We start from the raw sequence: 15,508 nt of genomic DNA, 5'->3' as shown, positions 1-15,508 counted from the left end.
TCAATGCATTTACATATAACGGACAGGCCATACTGTGTAATCCAAGTTCAGTCGATGCAGTATGGGTATTTTATTAGCTTATATTCAAACAAAAGCTCTTCAATGCTGAAGACAACCATATTTCATATTCAACTGAAACAATGAGAATGTCTCTTCCCACAGTAAAATATACACAACTTAAAATTATCTTTTAAACACAACATCAGGTAGCTTGTAGTCACGCCCCATGCATGTCATTAAGTCTTCAGTCAACATGGTGAATAAGATGATGGCACAATCCAAGGAGGTAACTATCAATAAAAAAAAGAATAAATAAAAGGTTAAAAAAAAAAAAAAAAAAACGAGGCACAGGGTTCCTGTCAGCTCACTTGGTGAAAGAAGCATCACTTGATTGCATGTAACTTCAGGTTTCTACAGGACAAAAACAGTTGACCTTTCTCCATTAATCTAGAATTCAATGTGTTCTGCATACACTCAGATGTTTCAATCAGACCTCTATGTTGATTTTAGCAAAGCGATACTGGAGAGATGTCGGGTTGCGCAGCAGCACCATTCCTCTGTGTTCCATCGGCTGGTTAAGGAGGGTGTTAAGGAGACCGGCAACACTGACTAACCCCAGAGCTTCCCCACAGCCTGCGGACAGGGAGAAGTCACCCTGAGTTACCCAGCCTAGTGTCACCCGGGAGCAGTGAGAGCTGACGCTCGGCAGAGGATCCGGCCACAGCCCAAACACAAGATCAGAGGAAGGCAAGGAGCATGATTTGGTGTCTTCAGATGTAGTGGGGTTTGGGTCGGAGGCAGAGGGAGGGTCTAACCCTTTACCCTCAGTTTTATCAGAAGATTGAGAGGAGGCAGCAGGTTTTTTGGAACCCTTCTTACAACGTTTAATTCTGCTTTTAAAGTGGTCTCTGTGGGGCGGCTCCTGGGGGCCGCTACTGCCAGGCTCTTTGTTCAGGAGCTTCAGGTCCTCTGCGGTTGGCACACACACGATGGCGTGGAGCTCTGGTTTTCCCTTCGACAGCAGCGTCAGACGCACCCACACCACAGTCATCTCATGGGCAGCGAGAAACGACATCTTAGCTGAGCGGTTGAGAGGTGGCACCTCCCCGACACGGCACGGCCTTTGACCTTTAGATGTAGAGGGTTTGCACCAACCGGAGAGCAGCTTCACAGACTTTCTGTTCCTAGGAAGTAAATAACCAAGACCCATTTATAATAGTTGATTAATATTCAAAGAAAAAGTTGCATTTTCATTGGCCCTGAGCGCCCCGCGAGATATACAATTTTGTTGAAGAACGTTTTTTAATTTTTAATGCTGAAAACAAAAGGCAGCCAATAGAGAGTGAATCAATCCAATTTTTTTCTCATAAAGTCAGTCATTACTCAAAGCTTGTGTGATGGTTTTATGAGAATAGATGCAACTCTTCCCCTCTACTAATCTCCATGATGTATTGCAGCAATTTAAGGCTGGATGTACTTTGGGTATTCTCATCAGGGACATTATGATGAAAGGGAGGTAGACTGGAGAAGAGCCATGCATCAAGCCTGTCAAAAGCAGCGCTGGGGTCTCTTAATAAAAAACAGCCAAGAAGTAAGTGATGATTGGAGCACAAAAACTGCACATTTCTGCTCAGGGGACCTTTAAAAGTCAACTGCATTAATATTGTTAGAAGTGTGATTTAGATGTGCAGAATGTTAAATGTCTGCAGGGACCTTGGCATGTTTTGAGTCACTTCTGATACAAGCTTATTTTCACAATACTATAAGAGAGGGGATAAAAAATTAAAAAATCATCAGTATAAATCACAAATAAAAAACAAAAGAAGCAAAAACAAACATTTACCTCAGAACAGTGAAGCGGCTCGGAGGCTTCGTCACAGTGACATCTTGATGTGATGTCACCTCCATCGCTGCGTCAGCCTCGGTTGTGCTTTGAGTCCGGCTGTCTCCTTTTCTCTCCTCTCCTCCTTCCCTCACGATGAGCTCCCACTCCTCGGCCAGCTGTTGCCACGGGCAACAGAACGGAGCCAGACTGCCATGTTTAATGTAATTGGTCCTTTTGGCGGGCGGACGCCTACAGAAAAGGTCAGAAGGTCAAACCCTTGTCAAACTGTTGGGGCAACCCTGTCAATTTATGTAACACATTCTGACTGCTGAGCAGCGGATAGTAGGGGATGAGCAGCACGCAGCCTTGTTATCATCTCATCTGCATGGCGGGAACGATCTGCATAATGGAAATTAACTGGGGTCAGAGCTGTGGAGTGCTTTTCTTTATCAAAACCTCTAATCCACTGACAACCTCACTACTTACTTAGGGTGTAGGCTAGTGAATATCATATTTTTCTGGCAGGCGATTGTACAGTCTTACAGTAACTGAAACCAGGACAAAGTATCTTTAGTTCCAACATAGTCTCATTATCACCTTACTTAATGTTTACTTAACTGAAAACATTTTCCCCTCACAGTTAAAAAGGGTATTTTTTAAGTTTTCCGATCGTTAATTAAAATGTATTGTAGAAACATCATCTCCGTCAGTATAATTGACCTTTATTATTCTAGGCAAGTTCTCAGGACTCTGTTTTCTATCAGTGGGCTGACATACTAGTTACATGCCAAAATAATTTCACAAGATACACAAATGTTTTGGCAGCACAAGATGTGACGGGAAACAATTCTTAGCAAGGAGAGGCAGATACGTTTCTGATAATAATGATCACACACACAACATTACTTTTTTGGTTCCTTTCCTGCTCAGGCATTAGCTGACCTTTTGAACTTGTCCAGGAGCTCAGCCTCCTGCTCCCCCTGAAAACAAACGCCTGCAGGGCAGTCTGGGTAATCATGGGGGAAGTGAGGGGCTCCTTTATTCTGAGAGTGTTTCAGACTCATATTTAGCCCACCAATGCGGACTCCTCTGTACACCTAGCAGAGGAAGAAATAAGGCAGGAATGAGAAACATTGGATTTTAGGCTTGACAAAATAAAGCAGACCTGAGGGCTTCCAGCCTGCCTTTAAATTTCAAGGTACATTTAACATTTTCACAGTGCTTGTCCAAACAAAATGGAATTGCCCCAAAACATGGACAAGGCAACCGAATACCGAAAAACATCAACAACAAAGACTTTTCCATTCTAACGTTCACTGTCTTATAACGGTACACACACACAAAAATATGAAGTGGAAACCTACATTTTTGTTTAATAAAATCCATATTATCCAGATCTTTATTTGAACTTTTTCAACATTTGAATGACAGTGAACAGATAATAAAGCTCAATCAAATGCAACCAAATAACATGGCTGTCCACGCTACCTACCAGTGGGACCCAGAAAGCCATGCCCCAGCCTTTAGGAAGCAGCAGGTCCCATCCAGCACCCCAGGAGCTCATCTCGTGTCCCACCTGCTTGCCAGGCTGGTGAACCAGCAGGACGGGGACTCGGCCCTGCAGGGGAGTGGGGTTCAGCCTGGATCCAGGAACCAAGACCTCACTCCTCATACGGTTCAGCTCCTGTGAGGAGTAGAAAATGCTAGAGGTAAGAACGTCTGAGCTTATCTGTGCTTTCAGAAATAGAGATTTAAAGGGAAACTTGGGGATTTTTCACCCTGGACCCTATTTTCCCATAATTTTGCATCCAATGAGTGACAACAATTTTTCAAATTGAGTCAGACACATAATCTGAGCCTGTCAGTGTCAAAAACATGCACTTTTAGTGGATGTACGTTAACAGGGTGCTATTGCCCCAAAGGATTACACTGCAGTCTGTTTCGCAGCTGCTGGCTGAAGCGCTCTCGCTCAATACTGGACCTATTTCAAAAATTGTTGTCCCCATTTGTCACTTAAACACAAAGTTTCCCTTTAATGTAAGATGTTAGAAAGGAGAAAGTCAGTAAATAAGGCACATAAAGTGTTAAGAATATCAATAACTGAGAATTCCATGTTGTGATACCTGCTCTGATATTTTGTTATCAGTGACATTGTTGCGGACAGACTGCTCCCACAGGAAACTCTGACAGCAGTGTTCCGGTACACCTCGCAACATCAGCTCCCTCCTCTTCTCCTCGTCCACCTCTGAATGAAACACAGCACAAACACAGAATGCTCCTGTATGATCAGCGTCAATGTTATATGTCTTAAGCCTCTAAGAAAACATGAGTCAGGAGAAAAATTTGCCACACAGCCAATCCTCTCATTTATCTAAACTAGGCAATCATCTAAATGAGCAGTGAATTGATCGCTGATTAATAAAATGCATTCTGCTGTGGAAACAGGACCATGCTGTAACAGTCCCTCATTTATATATTACGCAAATTTATGAAGACATGGTGACTTTCAGCTTGTTGATACTTGCATACTCTGAATACAATACATAATGGAACAAAGCAGGACATCACCCATGTTTACTGGGTTTCACAATAGTAATTGGCCCATATGAGGCCGATGCTGTTCAGTCCCTTCTGTTATTCTCAGAGTTTGCTTTCAAATGAGTACTAAAGCTCACAATACTAAATATTTTAATTTGAAATTATCCTAATAGTTTTTTTCATGTACAACGTAAAGATAGTGCAGCTCCTTTCAATGAGCAGATGATCTTTACAGAGATGTGAGTTGATCTTTGGGTTTGACCATACTCGTTTGGTGAATTAGGAATTAGGGAAACAGTTTCCAGAATTGGAAAATCAATACAAGTCTCTTTTTTTCCTTCAAATTTTTTCCATCAATCAGGTCCAATATAAAGATTGATCCTGATTTCGTTGAATAGTGGGTAAACACTCTGCAAATAAAAAGCTGGAAAAACAGACTTTACTCTACAAATCATCCTGGGGCCTATTATAAAAAATAATAATGATAAAAAAAAAAAAAAAAATCAGGTTCACTATAAAAAGACTTGTTCCAGGTTTTACAACATTAACCATATAACTCTGTAAACCTCTTACATGAAATAGGCCTCGAAGGCCTGAACTCCTCTCATGTGAAGAATAAAAATAAATGGCATGAGTAATTTACAAATACTAGCAGCCAGTGAGGTTGCAAAGCCATTTAATATGCAGGAAAGCATGACGTTGTAAAGTTATTAAGCCCCAGTGTGTGTCAGCCAGTGAGCAGCTCTGTTAAGAAAATAAAAAAAAACCTGTGAACATCTCTCATGAAACTAGTGACACCAAAGTGTGAGGATAAATAACCCTGGTTATTTTCAATGTAGGCTTTATTATTTTGGCCGTTATGGCTGCAGATACTGAGCAGGCTACTTGCAAATACTAACAAGCGGTCTCTTATGCATGGTTTTGGATATGGGTGTTCCAGTTGGCAAAATACAAGATTCCTTTTGAGATGAAGCAATGAAATCCTGTTTCCCACCTAACTATTATATTATTGATATCATGCCAGCACAGCAAAAATATTAGCAACCAGTGAAACTATGTTATTGTAAACTAGAGATGTGCAAAATGAGAAAAGCTTGGCAGTGACGGGATTGACAGATTTTTAAAAACTGGACATATGAGGCCCAATTTGAAAGTAACCCTTATTATCTCTACGTTCCACCTCAAAATCAGTGAATCAGCTGTTGTCTGTCACCGAGGGTGTTTTTGGAGTACAGGGTCCTGCCAGGATTCGAACCTGGAACATCTGCATGGCCAAGCAGAGCCCCCCCTGGAGCACAGAACCAGATGTGTACTCAGTGAAACAGCCTCAGGACCAGAAACAACAGACTCATTCTGGGCTCAACTTCAGCTATCTCTTATTTTATGGTCAAGGTCCCTCTGTTATATATGAAAACAACGATTAAATCGAGTCTGCACAATGTATGACGTACACGTACAGTACAACTTGTTCCTGGTAAGTACATATAACTACATTAGAAAACATAGTATTATATAACAACAGTATGGTCTCAGTCCTGAGAACCAACTGTATCTGTAAACTAACTGCCCACTCCTGCACTGTTTGTCTGGTAGGTCAGATTTTACCTTGTGCCTGCTTTACACAGGGTAAAGCTTTAACCTTCTTTGTTGGTAAAGTCAGCCTGGGGTCATCTACAGTCAGTCCCAGCACTGTGCCAGGGGGGAGCTCTCCAGTTGAATAGATGCCTGGATGAATTACACAGTCATGGTTAGATACACGCCCACACACAAACACACAGAACCAAATGGCAACAGGAAGTACTAGGAGACAAAAAATATATATATATTTAACACAGAAAGAGGAAAAAATAAACCTTTCAGTATATTAAAGACATCAGCTTGTTGTTGATGTAGAATCATCTTGCTCTCATCTTTGCAGTGCTCAGGCCACCAGAGGGAAGAGGGCTGGGATTTGTTCATTTCCTTAAAGAAGCAAAAACATAAAACATAGTTATTCAATGTTAAATGCAAATATATTTCAGAGGCTCTCAACTTCTGATACAAGAACACCATAATTCTTACATCACAGTCCGTAGCAGCTTCCAATGTTTCTGCCAGCACAGAATGGGACTGTGGTCCAATCAGACGGTAGCGTACGATCTCCATTGTGAGATCACTGCAACAGATCCACAAGTGAAATACAAAATTAGTAGATTTAAGAATTCACGTCACCATTTCCAGTAAAAATTTTTCATCCAAGCCACAATGTTCTCTATCTGAATTTTAATCAAATTTAGAAACTACACAAACTTTATAACTATTCCAGTTGAGTTGGACTTCCAGGTAACTGGTGTGGTGGGAGATCTGGTTCCATCTCCCAGGATCTTCTTGGCTGGGGGTCCATTGGCATCCTTACGGCTCCGCTTCCTCTTAGTACCAGTTATCTGCTTTGTCTCAGGGGTCTTTTCAGGCTTTGGCTCTGATTCTACGGTGGGGACAACCTCTGCAGGCTTCACAACCGGCACAACTGGAGGAAGTACGGCCTCGCAACACTGGCACACACTTTGTAGCTCAGGGAGAAGGTCCTGGAAGGAGCACACAGTTTCTGGAGTTAACATTCCTGCTGACCCCCCTCTCTCTTAACGGCAAATGTCAGCCCTACTATAATTTAATCTTTCACTACAAAACTTATTTATTTTTTGTATATTAAGATTGTCCATCTTGATAATATATAAGCTTTTGCTTTAGTCACCAACCAAACAACCATCTACAACTCAACATACCTGTTTCAGAGTGGGATGAGCCCAAATCCACAGCTGCCTGTGAGTCGAGCCCTGTGTTCGGGGTCTCCAGAGGAAGGTGACAGGGCCCAGGGGCTGTGAGGGGTACTGTCCCGCTCTGTATACCACCACACTGCCCTGTCGTCGCCCTGACAGACACAGTGCTGCAGCGAATGTAGGACCTGCAAACACATACACACTATATATTACTCCAACTATTCAAACTAAACTCAGGAACTTTTATCACTGAAAACAAAATCAGAAATCTAAAACTGTATTTGTGGTTGAGGTAGGGCTCGTTCTCACCGGCCTCCTTGCTAGTCAGCTGTGACAGAGAAGCCAGCAGCTTGTGTTCCTCTCCCTGTAGCTCGATGCAGCAGTAGTAAGAAAGGTCCTGAGTGGACGGAAACAGAAAGGTTAAGCTGATTTTATCGCCTTAATTACATCCTAAATGAGTGAAGTAAAGAAAACACACACACACAAAAAACCATTTCCATTCTGTGAGGGTCTATACCTGCAGAAGGCAATGGCTGCTCATGGCTCTGTAGCAGGGACGATAGCATTTGTATGTGGGTCTGTCCCCGAGGCAGTAGCCCCACTTTTTCACCATGTGGAAGCGCTTTGCGTGCCAAATGTGCGTCTCCAGCCACACATTCTTTCTCTGGCGGCGGTTGAACTCCAGCAGCAGATTTCCGTGCCGGCGGCGGGCCTTGCGGCTCTTGCTCTTCGCCTGTTCCTTCTTCTTCTTGGAGCCAGCCTGGAGGCTCTTCTCTCGCTGGAGGGGGAAGACAACAGAAATGCCACGGATCATGAGAATGTGACAGTGATATTTCAGTGTGTGTGGAGTGTGTTTAAGGAGCACACTTCTTCATTCAGGCATTCAGTGAATAACAAAGACTGAAAACAGCATGACGGTGCTAAAAGGAAAGTCATCCTGAATGTTACCATTCTGTTGGCAACTTCTCTCAGCCTGCGAGGAAGACGCTTGGTGTTGTGGCTCATGGCTCGTCTCCTCATGTGTTTGGGCAGGGCTCCGAACACATGGCAGCTGCCCGTTGTCTTGGTGACTGCTTTCAGCATGGCACTAACCTCTGCTGCCCTGGCCCTGGCAAAAGCTCCAGCTGGAAAGTTGGGAGCAGAAGAGAGGGGTGGAGGCACTGAACTTTTAACTGTCATCACACTGGCTGTGCAAGTATGTCAAGTGAGTCATTTTCTGTATGTGTCTGCAGGAGTAGGCCAATGTCTTTACCAGTAATGTATTTGGGCATCTCCTTGGCGTAGCCTCCACCATCTTTGTGGTGCCCGCGGACCCATCCACCCTGATGGTGAGAGCTCTTCGGCCTTTCTGTTGATGGATGGTCAGATTGACCATCACCACCTCTACCTTTGGACAAATAATTATTTTGTCAGTTTACAAGAAAAAATAAGAATGCAGTAAATATTGTGTTTTGACAAATTTCAGAAAAATATTCTAAAATCAAATCAAAGCATTGTAATATATAACAATATTAAAGGTAAACTCTCTCCTTGCTTGTCCTGCATTCTCAGGGATGTTTGGTGTAACATTAGAGCTGACAATGATACTGGTGGTGCTTTTGTTGTTGAAACTTAACTACCAACTGGATTAAATACAGTCAGGGAAATGCAGAATGAAAACTGCTGACCTCTGTGAAATTCTGACAATGCAGCTGCAAGAGGAGAGGAGGTTATGGACAGAAAGAGCCGCCGTGAAGAGGGAACATACAGCATCGCAGGACCGACATAAAAGTCATGTTACATAACGTTAAACAGAAAAGACAGAGTAACATTACTGGTGGTCGGCGTGTTTCCTCCGTTCTCCACATTCGGGGTAGAGGTGGATGAATACTGCACACTGGCCGGCTGGTTTCTCATCTTCTTCTGCCGCATTTTAACTTTTGCAGCAGACATTTTCTGTAGAAAACAATAAGGCACCTTTCAGACAACGGCTGTCAGTCAGTCTTGCTTGTTGCTAACTTACGCTGACTCTTCAAACAGAGACATGACCTGCGAGTATGTCACCAACTGCTAGCGACCTAGCTGGCTACGTTAATTGGCGGTTTATTTAACAAAAATACAAATAAAATATGTCTATACAATATGTTCAGAAAAATTACATATCATACAGTTACCTCAAGGTTCCCCAGTATGACTGTACGTGAGATATGTAGTTTCAAGTGTAGACGCCCTCTCTTTTTCAAGCTAGCTGGCATGTGAGTTTCTCACACGTTGTCTAGCGTGATGTTTGCTTCCGGGTGGTGTTCATGGGATTTGTAGTGTATCGGCGCAACAAAAGTTGTAACGACAACCAATATCAGTTATTTAGAAATACTGTATTGTTTTTTTAACTACTTAATCTGGTTGTTGTATGATACATTTCTGTGCAAACAAACTAAGGAGAAAAACGCCAGATAAAAATATTTCCTGTGCGCCTACATGGTGATTTACGGTAATGCATCTATGACGTTTTGTGTAACGATTATCCAGTGTTCCTTCTTCCTCTCCTTTTTGCAGCACACTGTTGCAAAAGTTGTGTCATTCACCTGGTTTGATTAGATATATTGTCAGTAAAATGGCTTCATTGATCAGGAGGATTATCAGCACAACAAAAGCTCCTGCTGCTATCGGCCCGTACAGGTGAGAAAGAGCTGTAAGGTCGGTCCATCAGGCTGAAACTGAGGCTGAAGTTAAAAGCTGGCTCACAGCGGACGGCTGTCAAACACACAGCTGTCAAACATTTAGACCACGTGTAAAGAGTAATGACTGTTGGGAAGATGTGTTAGAGGTATTAGGACCACTAACATTTTCTCAGTGTGAACATATAGCTTTGTTTCAATGCCCTTGGAATAGCAATACTCTGTCCATTAGTTATGGCTGGAGGTGGAACAGTGGTCACTCGTGCTTTTAGGAGCAAAGGGCACATTTTTGGATTGCACTTTAAACTGTGTAAACAATTGAAAGGCTAAACTATTAAAATCAACCGCCTCTGTGCTCACATTTTTGTGTTTACTGAATACAGATTCCTCTTAATGAAGTTTATTATGACTTTGCATCATAATGTTTGGACAAAGTATACAGCTTCAGTGTGGCCACTGGCTGACAGTATATTATGTATTTCACCCTCAACATGTTAATGAACCTTAAAAGAAAAAAAATAGTTTTGTCTATGTAACAAAACAAATGCATTTAACCAGACAATTCATTATTATTCATTATAATCTTTAAAATCCCTCATTTGACCACCTAGACTTGCAGTAATAGCAGTTGTGAAACCACATGAACTTTGTGAATTGATAAGAGAAAAGCAAGTGAAGGTATAGTCATGTAAAATATGTATAATACATGGTTGAATACAAATACAAAGACATTTTTATGTTTCACATTAAAAAATTGATTTGCAGAATTTCTGCATTTACCATCTGCTCTCCTTCTGTAGCAGTAAAACACTAGAGATGACGGAATAATTCACATTGTTTTCTAAAAGCTCACTTTTAATCCAGTGTGGATGATTCTTTGTTCCTGTTTTGTGTCTCTCAGCCAGGCGGTGGTGGTTGATCGGACCATGTACATCTCAGGACAGCTGGGGATGGATCCTGCCAATGGACAGTTGGTGGACGGTGGCGTCCAGGCTCAAACCAGACAGGTGACCCACCAGCAAACCACACTCCCATCATTCATTCATAAACTAGGGGCATTACAAAACTGGAAATCTTCCTAAATGTTATTATGTGTTTATAATAAATTTGCTCAGTATTGATGAGTTTTATGTGATTGTTTTTTTGCTTCAATTGATTCTGTTTGGTACATTAAGCTTCTGTTCTCTCTTGATTCTCTCATATCCAATCCATTAAAAGGTTGTTATGAATAAACTGCAAATTGCATTTTTATTATTGATTGTAAATTCATGTCAAGCTTGCTTTAGAGTTCTAACATTTCCATTTTCTATCATCTGATCTCTTTTATTAGCAAATCAAAATAAATTACTAAAGAACACATCGAACCATGCTGCCTGTAGCTCCTAAACTCTTCCTTAATCTCCTCAGGCTCTTGTGAATATGGGTGAAATCCTTAAAGCAGCTGGGTGCGGTTATGAGAACGGTGAGGAGAAACCGTACCTTTATTTGAAAAGTGACACATTTTGCATGAATTTAGAAGTTCATGTTTAAGGGCATCTTTTACTCAAACATTTTTTCATTGTTTTCTGCAGTTGTCAAAACCACAGTGCTCTTAGCCGACATGAACGACTTCACCAATGTCAACGATGTTTACAAGCAATGTAAGTATGATTGATTTTCTTATCAATATGATTTTTTCATCTGCTACTTTTCCTCTCTACTGAGTCATGGTAAAACCTTCACCATGATGAAACCTTCATGTAACAAGCAAAGGTCCATCACTTGTATCTTGCAATATAGACTTTGCCACTGGGTGTCAGCACAGTCCAGAGAACCTGCATTATCCAGGTCAACATGATGGTTGCTGAATATATGACATTTCACTTGGTTGGTTTGTATGGATGCAGTAACTGCCTGATCTCTGGCTTTTTCCGTACTGGCCTCGTTTTTCACACAACTACTTGTTTTGAGTGCTTATCTATTGCTATATTATTATTTATTCTGTTCACTTTGGGGTGTCTTTACATTTGAGTATGAGCACTATATTTTCATGACGCATACTTCAGATGTCATTTTTGAATTTGCCTTTTTCTTCATATTGTAAATGTACTCAGCAAAGAACAGAGTAAGCACAGACAGAAGTATGAAAACAAATGTTCAGAAGCACAGGTGATTTTGTCACCACACTGGTAGCGTCTCCTGAAGTGTGCTGAGTCACCAAGCAGAGTGAAACCTGAGCTGCTGCTGCTGCTAGTGGATTAAGTCCTCAACTAAATGTCATCCCACATCTGATGCTCTATAGACAGCCAGGAAGTCCTTTAACTCTAAATGATGCCTGAGGTTTTCAATATGGAGAGTATGATTTTCATTCACATGCACCATATTCACTTAATGTCAGATTTGTATGAAGAAAAAGAATTGTAAGGAGCACTTCTACACTGCCAGTGCTCTTGGAGGGGAAAAGGGAGTAAAAAGAGGGGAAAAAAAGCTTTCATCCATGGGTAGAGTGTGGCATAAAAATCAGACACAGAGGAGAAAAAATATGGACTACCATTAGCATTTAAAGACCCTGAGCGCCACCACAGGTGTTTTCACTTATTCTGACTAATTAGGCTTCTGATCCGGTTGAAGCTGTGTGGAGCTATGCTGGAACTACATTAGGTCACCAAACTTCATGAACAAATGAGAATAATAAGCGTTCAGCTCTCCTGCCCGGAACAGGTCCAACAAATTTAATAGAAGGATCAGAGACATGTCAATCAAGTCTGGTCTGCACACGCCCTCCCATAACTCTGAAGACATTAAATAAAGCAAATAAAGAAGTGAAAACACCTGTGTGGGTGTATCAACAGTGTGTTTATTGCATTACATTTCCCAGACGTCTCCTGTCAGTCCAATAATGTGAATGTTTTGAATTTTCCATTAATGAAGTTTGTGTAGATGGTACTATTTTCCTTTTTCTCATGTCCCAATTCTAACTACCTAATAATGGTGTACAGCATGTATTAAACAAGTGTTACAGTACACTGTGCGTACAGAGAAATAAATATACTTTTATGTTTTGTAATAACATGAAATATTGCAATATATGTGTCAGTAAAAGTGAGACTTTGGAAAGCATTTGCCAATTAAAACTTACAAACAAAGCAAAATATTTTCCCAAGGGTTTAATATTTAGATTTTTTTTTGTCTGTTTACCCATGCTGTTAGTGTTTACCAAAAAACACATCATTTCCAGTGCACAAGAGGATTTTGTTTAATGAAGACTGCCCTGACACTTGATGTTTAGAACAACAAACACAAAAGCTTTCATAAACTGGATTTAGGCCACATAACAAAAGATCTTTTCAGAAGAAACATGTCATAGCATGAAAGCACGGGTGTAACTAATAAGACTAATGATTGCTTGTGCAGGCTGACTGGGACAGTGGGACAGAGCTCTAATTAGTGTTATTAGTTACACCGGTGCTTTCATTGCTGAGACAGTCAAGGTTTGATTTATATCAGTCAGTGACAGAAAGTTGCAAAATGAACATTTTGTGTGAACATGTTGATTAGAACTTCATGGACTACATTGACTGGTCAGTGTTTGATTTTTAATAAAACACCAAGATTGACTTCATGTTGAGTCAAATCAGAAAACAAACCTTTCTACACTGCTGTCTTCATGTCAGACTGTAGTTTGTTACTGAGTGTGTTTGTAGACAGACCAGTTGTGGGACTTCACCACAGCTGGTCCACGTGTCAGTTTCATTAAACATAAACGTGTTTAAATATGTGTCTGTTGTCCTGATATTTCATGTGCTGCTTTCTTTAGTCTTCACCACCAACTTCCCAGCCAGAGCTGCCTACCAGGTTGCTGCTCTTCCCAGAGTGAGTATTTGATGAAGATTTATACTTGTCGCCACTGATTCTCTACTGGATTGAACCAAACAAAAAGCTGCTATCCATCAATATTCTCTCTGTTTGTCTAGGGTGGACTGGTTGAGATTGAAGCAGTTGCTGTTTTGGGCCCTGTGACCGATGCTTCCTAACAAGAACATCTATCAAACAATAAAACATTTGAAAACTCATTATCACTGAAAAATATGATCCTTGATTTGTAGACTAAGCAAGAACTCCTGTATCGCACTAATCATTTTTATTATAGATGTTTCACCTTTTGTAAGGTATTTAGTGACTTAGTGCTGTCAAACCTGTTGACCAGGTCACCGTGCAGACGACCAGCAGTCAGTCTCAGGGTACTTTCTCCTCCTTCATTAACATTGATGAGACACGTTTGCTGACAACAATGCATTTTAAATTCCCTCTGCTCGCATTTCACTTACAATAGCTGAAAAGTATCTAAGCTTGTTTGCTGCATTGAATTACACTATCAGCCTGTGTTGTCACCAGCCATACCCATGACAGTGTATCCTCTCTTATTATGCCAGATGATGGATGATTAAATATAACTCAATAATAAATGTTTTAATTTACTTAAATGGTGATTTATTTCCTTAATCTCATGACTTTGCGCTATGTGTCTTCCTCAGTTGGTGATTGGCCCTTATACAGTATTACTTCTTATATATTTGATATTTGTTGATGTGGGATGGAAACCCATTCACGCATAAGGACAGTATGGATTATATGCCAGATCATAACCTTTGCAGCACATTTTATCCAATGTGGATATTCCTCCACTGATCTTCAGTTCTGTGTTATTGTGTTCATTGCACCCACAAGCAGAGATGGTGAGCTTGATCGTCGCCTCTCCTCTCAAATGGATGCAGATGGATATTCAGCCTGAGAACAGTGTCTCCCCAGGGGCTTAGTGAGGAATTAAATCTATCTTGTTTCATCTAATCCCTTCTTGTTTTTTATTGTTTGTTTTTTTATTTTATTGAGTGCAGGATAAGTGATTAACACACAGTACAGTACAAGCAATACTAATCCCCTCTTGTATAGTTCTCTATATTGTGTCTAATCACCTTATTTTGACATATTTTTGGCTTAGTGAGTGACTACATGTTATTTGGCATGTTCCACCCCTTACATATTGTTCTTGTGTTTAACAAGCATCCCATTATTGTTTTGTATATATTTTCTCAGCATGACATATTTACCGTGTCATTTCCTGCCTTTCTCTACTTCCAGAGACACGTCAGCATAAGCCTTTTGATGGTGCCTGAGGAAGATCAGCAAGCTTTAAACATGTTGCAATCCAGAGTAGCTGCTGATCCAAGACATTTAATTGTTCTTCATGCCATTTAGTGCCTGTTTTCACACATATTGAGCATTTTAAATTCCCACTTTTTTGTATCTGATGCCTCTCTTTCTTTTTCCTGAGCCAGATCATGGGTTCTAATAGATTATAGATTGCAGAAGTCTTTCTCTGATCATTGGTCTAATCATGTTTGACATTCACTGAGAGTACAGAGAGTACACCAAAGATATATTTCATTGATTTGGCTTAAAATTGAACTCACCAGAAAAATCATTTCTACAAAAAGACTAACACATACCTCACTAAATACAGCTGATTTCAATGTTGATTCAATAACTCCTGTTTGGATAAATGTGTCAGGTGTGGGGTTTAGTCTTTGAAATCGACTATTGTATTTCTGGGTTGTAGATAAACCTGCACACTGTTTGCTCCTTGCTTATCTATTTTAGATATCCCTTATCCAGCACATTCATATTTTCACTGAGATTGCTGGCACTGAGGCAGCTCTCATGCAAACTGTTAAGTTATTCTATTCTATTCTTCT

At 40.8% G+C, this 15,508-nt stretch overlaps 2 protein-coding genes across 2 annotated transcripts; one reads left to right on the top strand and one right to left on the bottom strand.

Moving 5' to 3' along the window:
- Window positions 1-51: 51 nt before the first annotated feature.
- On the bottom strand, window positions 52-9,544 carry pop1 (POP1 homolog, ribonuclease P/MRP subunit). The gene is made up of 16 exons (XM_067602406.1): window positions 9,273-9,544; window positions 8,934-9,054; window positions 8,372-8,506; window positions 8,068-8,243; window positions 7,637-7,897; window positions 7,429-7,516; window positions 7,126-7,304; window positions 6,653-6,927; window positions 6,425-6,518; window positions 6,217-6,325; window positions 5,969-6,088; window positions 3,949-4,070; window positions 3,318-3,509; window positions 2,768-2,922; window positions 1,844-2,074; window positions 52-1,184 (listed from the first exon to the last, which is right to left on the bottom strand). The coding sequence occupies exons 1-16, from the start codon at window positions 9,351-9,353 to the stop codon at window positions 488-490; spliced, it is 3,036 nt and encodes a 1,011-aa protein (XP_067458507.1). The 5' UTR covers window positions 9,354-9,544; the 3' UTR covers window positions 52-487.
- Window positions 9,545-9,614: 70 nt separating this feature from the next.
- LOC137191920 (2-iminobutanoate/2-iminopropanoate deaminase-like) lies at window positions 9,615-14,233 on the top strand. The gene is made up of 6 exons (XM_067602410.1): window positions 9,615-9,777; window positions 10,678-10,783; window positions 11,184-11,238; window positions 11,348-11,416; window positions 13,573-13,628; window positions 13,730-14,233. Exons 1-6 carry the CDS (start codon window positions 9,713-9,715, stop codon window positions 13,787-13,789), a joined length of 411 nt encoding a protein of 136 aa, XP_067458511.1. The 5' UTR covers window positions 9,615-9,712; the 3' UTR covers window positions 13,790-14,233.
- The last annotated feature ends 1,275 nt before the right edge of the window (window positions 14,234-15,508 follow it).

The sequence above is a fragment of the Thunnus thynnus genome, chromosome 10 (assembly GCF_963924715.1).
Source record: "Thunnus thynnus chromosome 10, fThuThy2.1, whole genome shotgun sequence".
Classification (NCBI taxonomy): domain Eukaryota; kingdom Metazoa; phylum Chordata; class Actinopteri; order Scombriformes; family Scombridae; genus Thunnus; species Thunnus thynnus.
The sequence above is the reverse complement of the archived record's forward strand: the minus strand, read 5'-3'. Positions and strand labels throughout refer to the sequence as shown.

Excerpts from the sequence above, each read along its gene's own strand:
- LOC137191920 (XM_067602410.1), top strand. The coding sequence starts at position 9,713 with ATGGCTTCATTGATCAGGAGGATTATCAGCACAACAAAAGCTCCTGCT. Across the intron at positions 10,784-11,183 it reads TCCAGGCTCAAACCAGACAG|GCTCTTGTGAATATGGGTGA; the intron begins GTGACCCACCAG and ends TAATCTCCTCAG. Across the intron at positions 13,629-13,729 it reads AGGTTGCTGCTCTTCCCAGA|GGTGGACTGGTTGAGATTGA; the intron begins GTGAGTATTTGA and ends CTGTTTGTCTAG.
- pop1 (XM_067602406.1), bottom strand. The coding sequence starts at position 9,353 with ATGCCAGCTAGCTTGAAAAAGAGAGGGCGTCTACACTTGAAACTACAT. Across the intron at positions 8,507-8,933 it reads AGGAAACACGCCGACCACCA|GTAGAGGTGGTGATGGTCAA; the intron begins GTAATGTTACTC and ends ATTTGTCCAAAG. Across the intron at positions 6,928-7,125 it reads CTCATCCCACTCTGAAACAG|GACCTTCTCCCTGAGCTACA; the intron begins GTATGTTGAGTT and ends TGCTCCTTCCAG.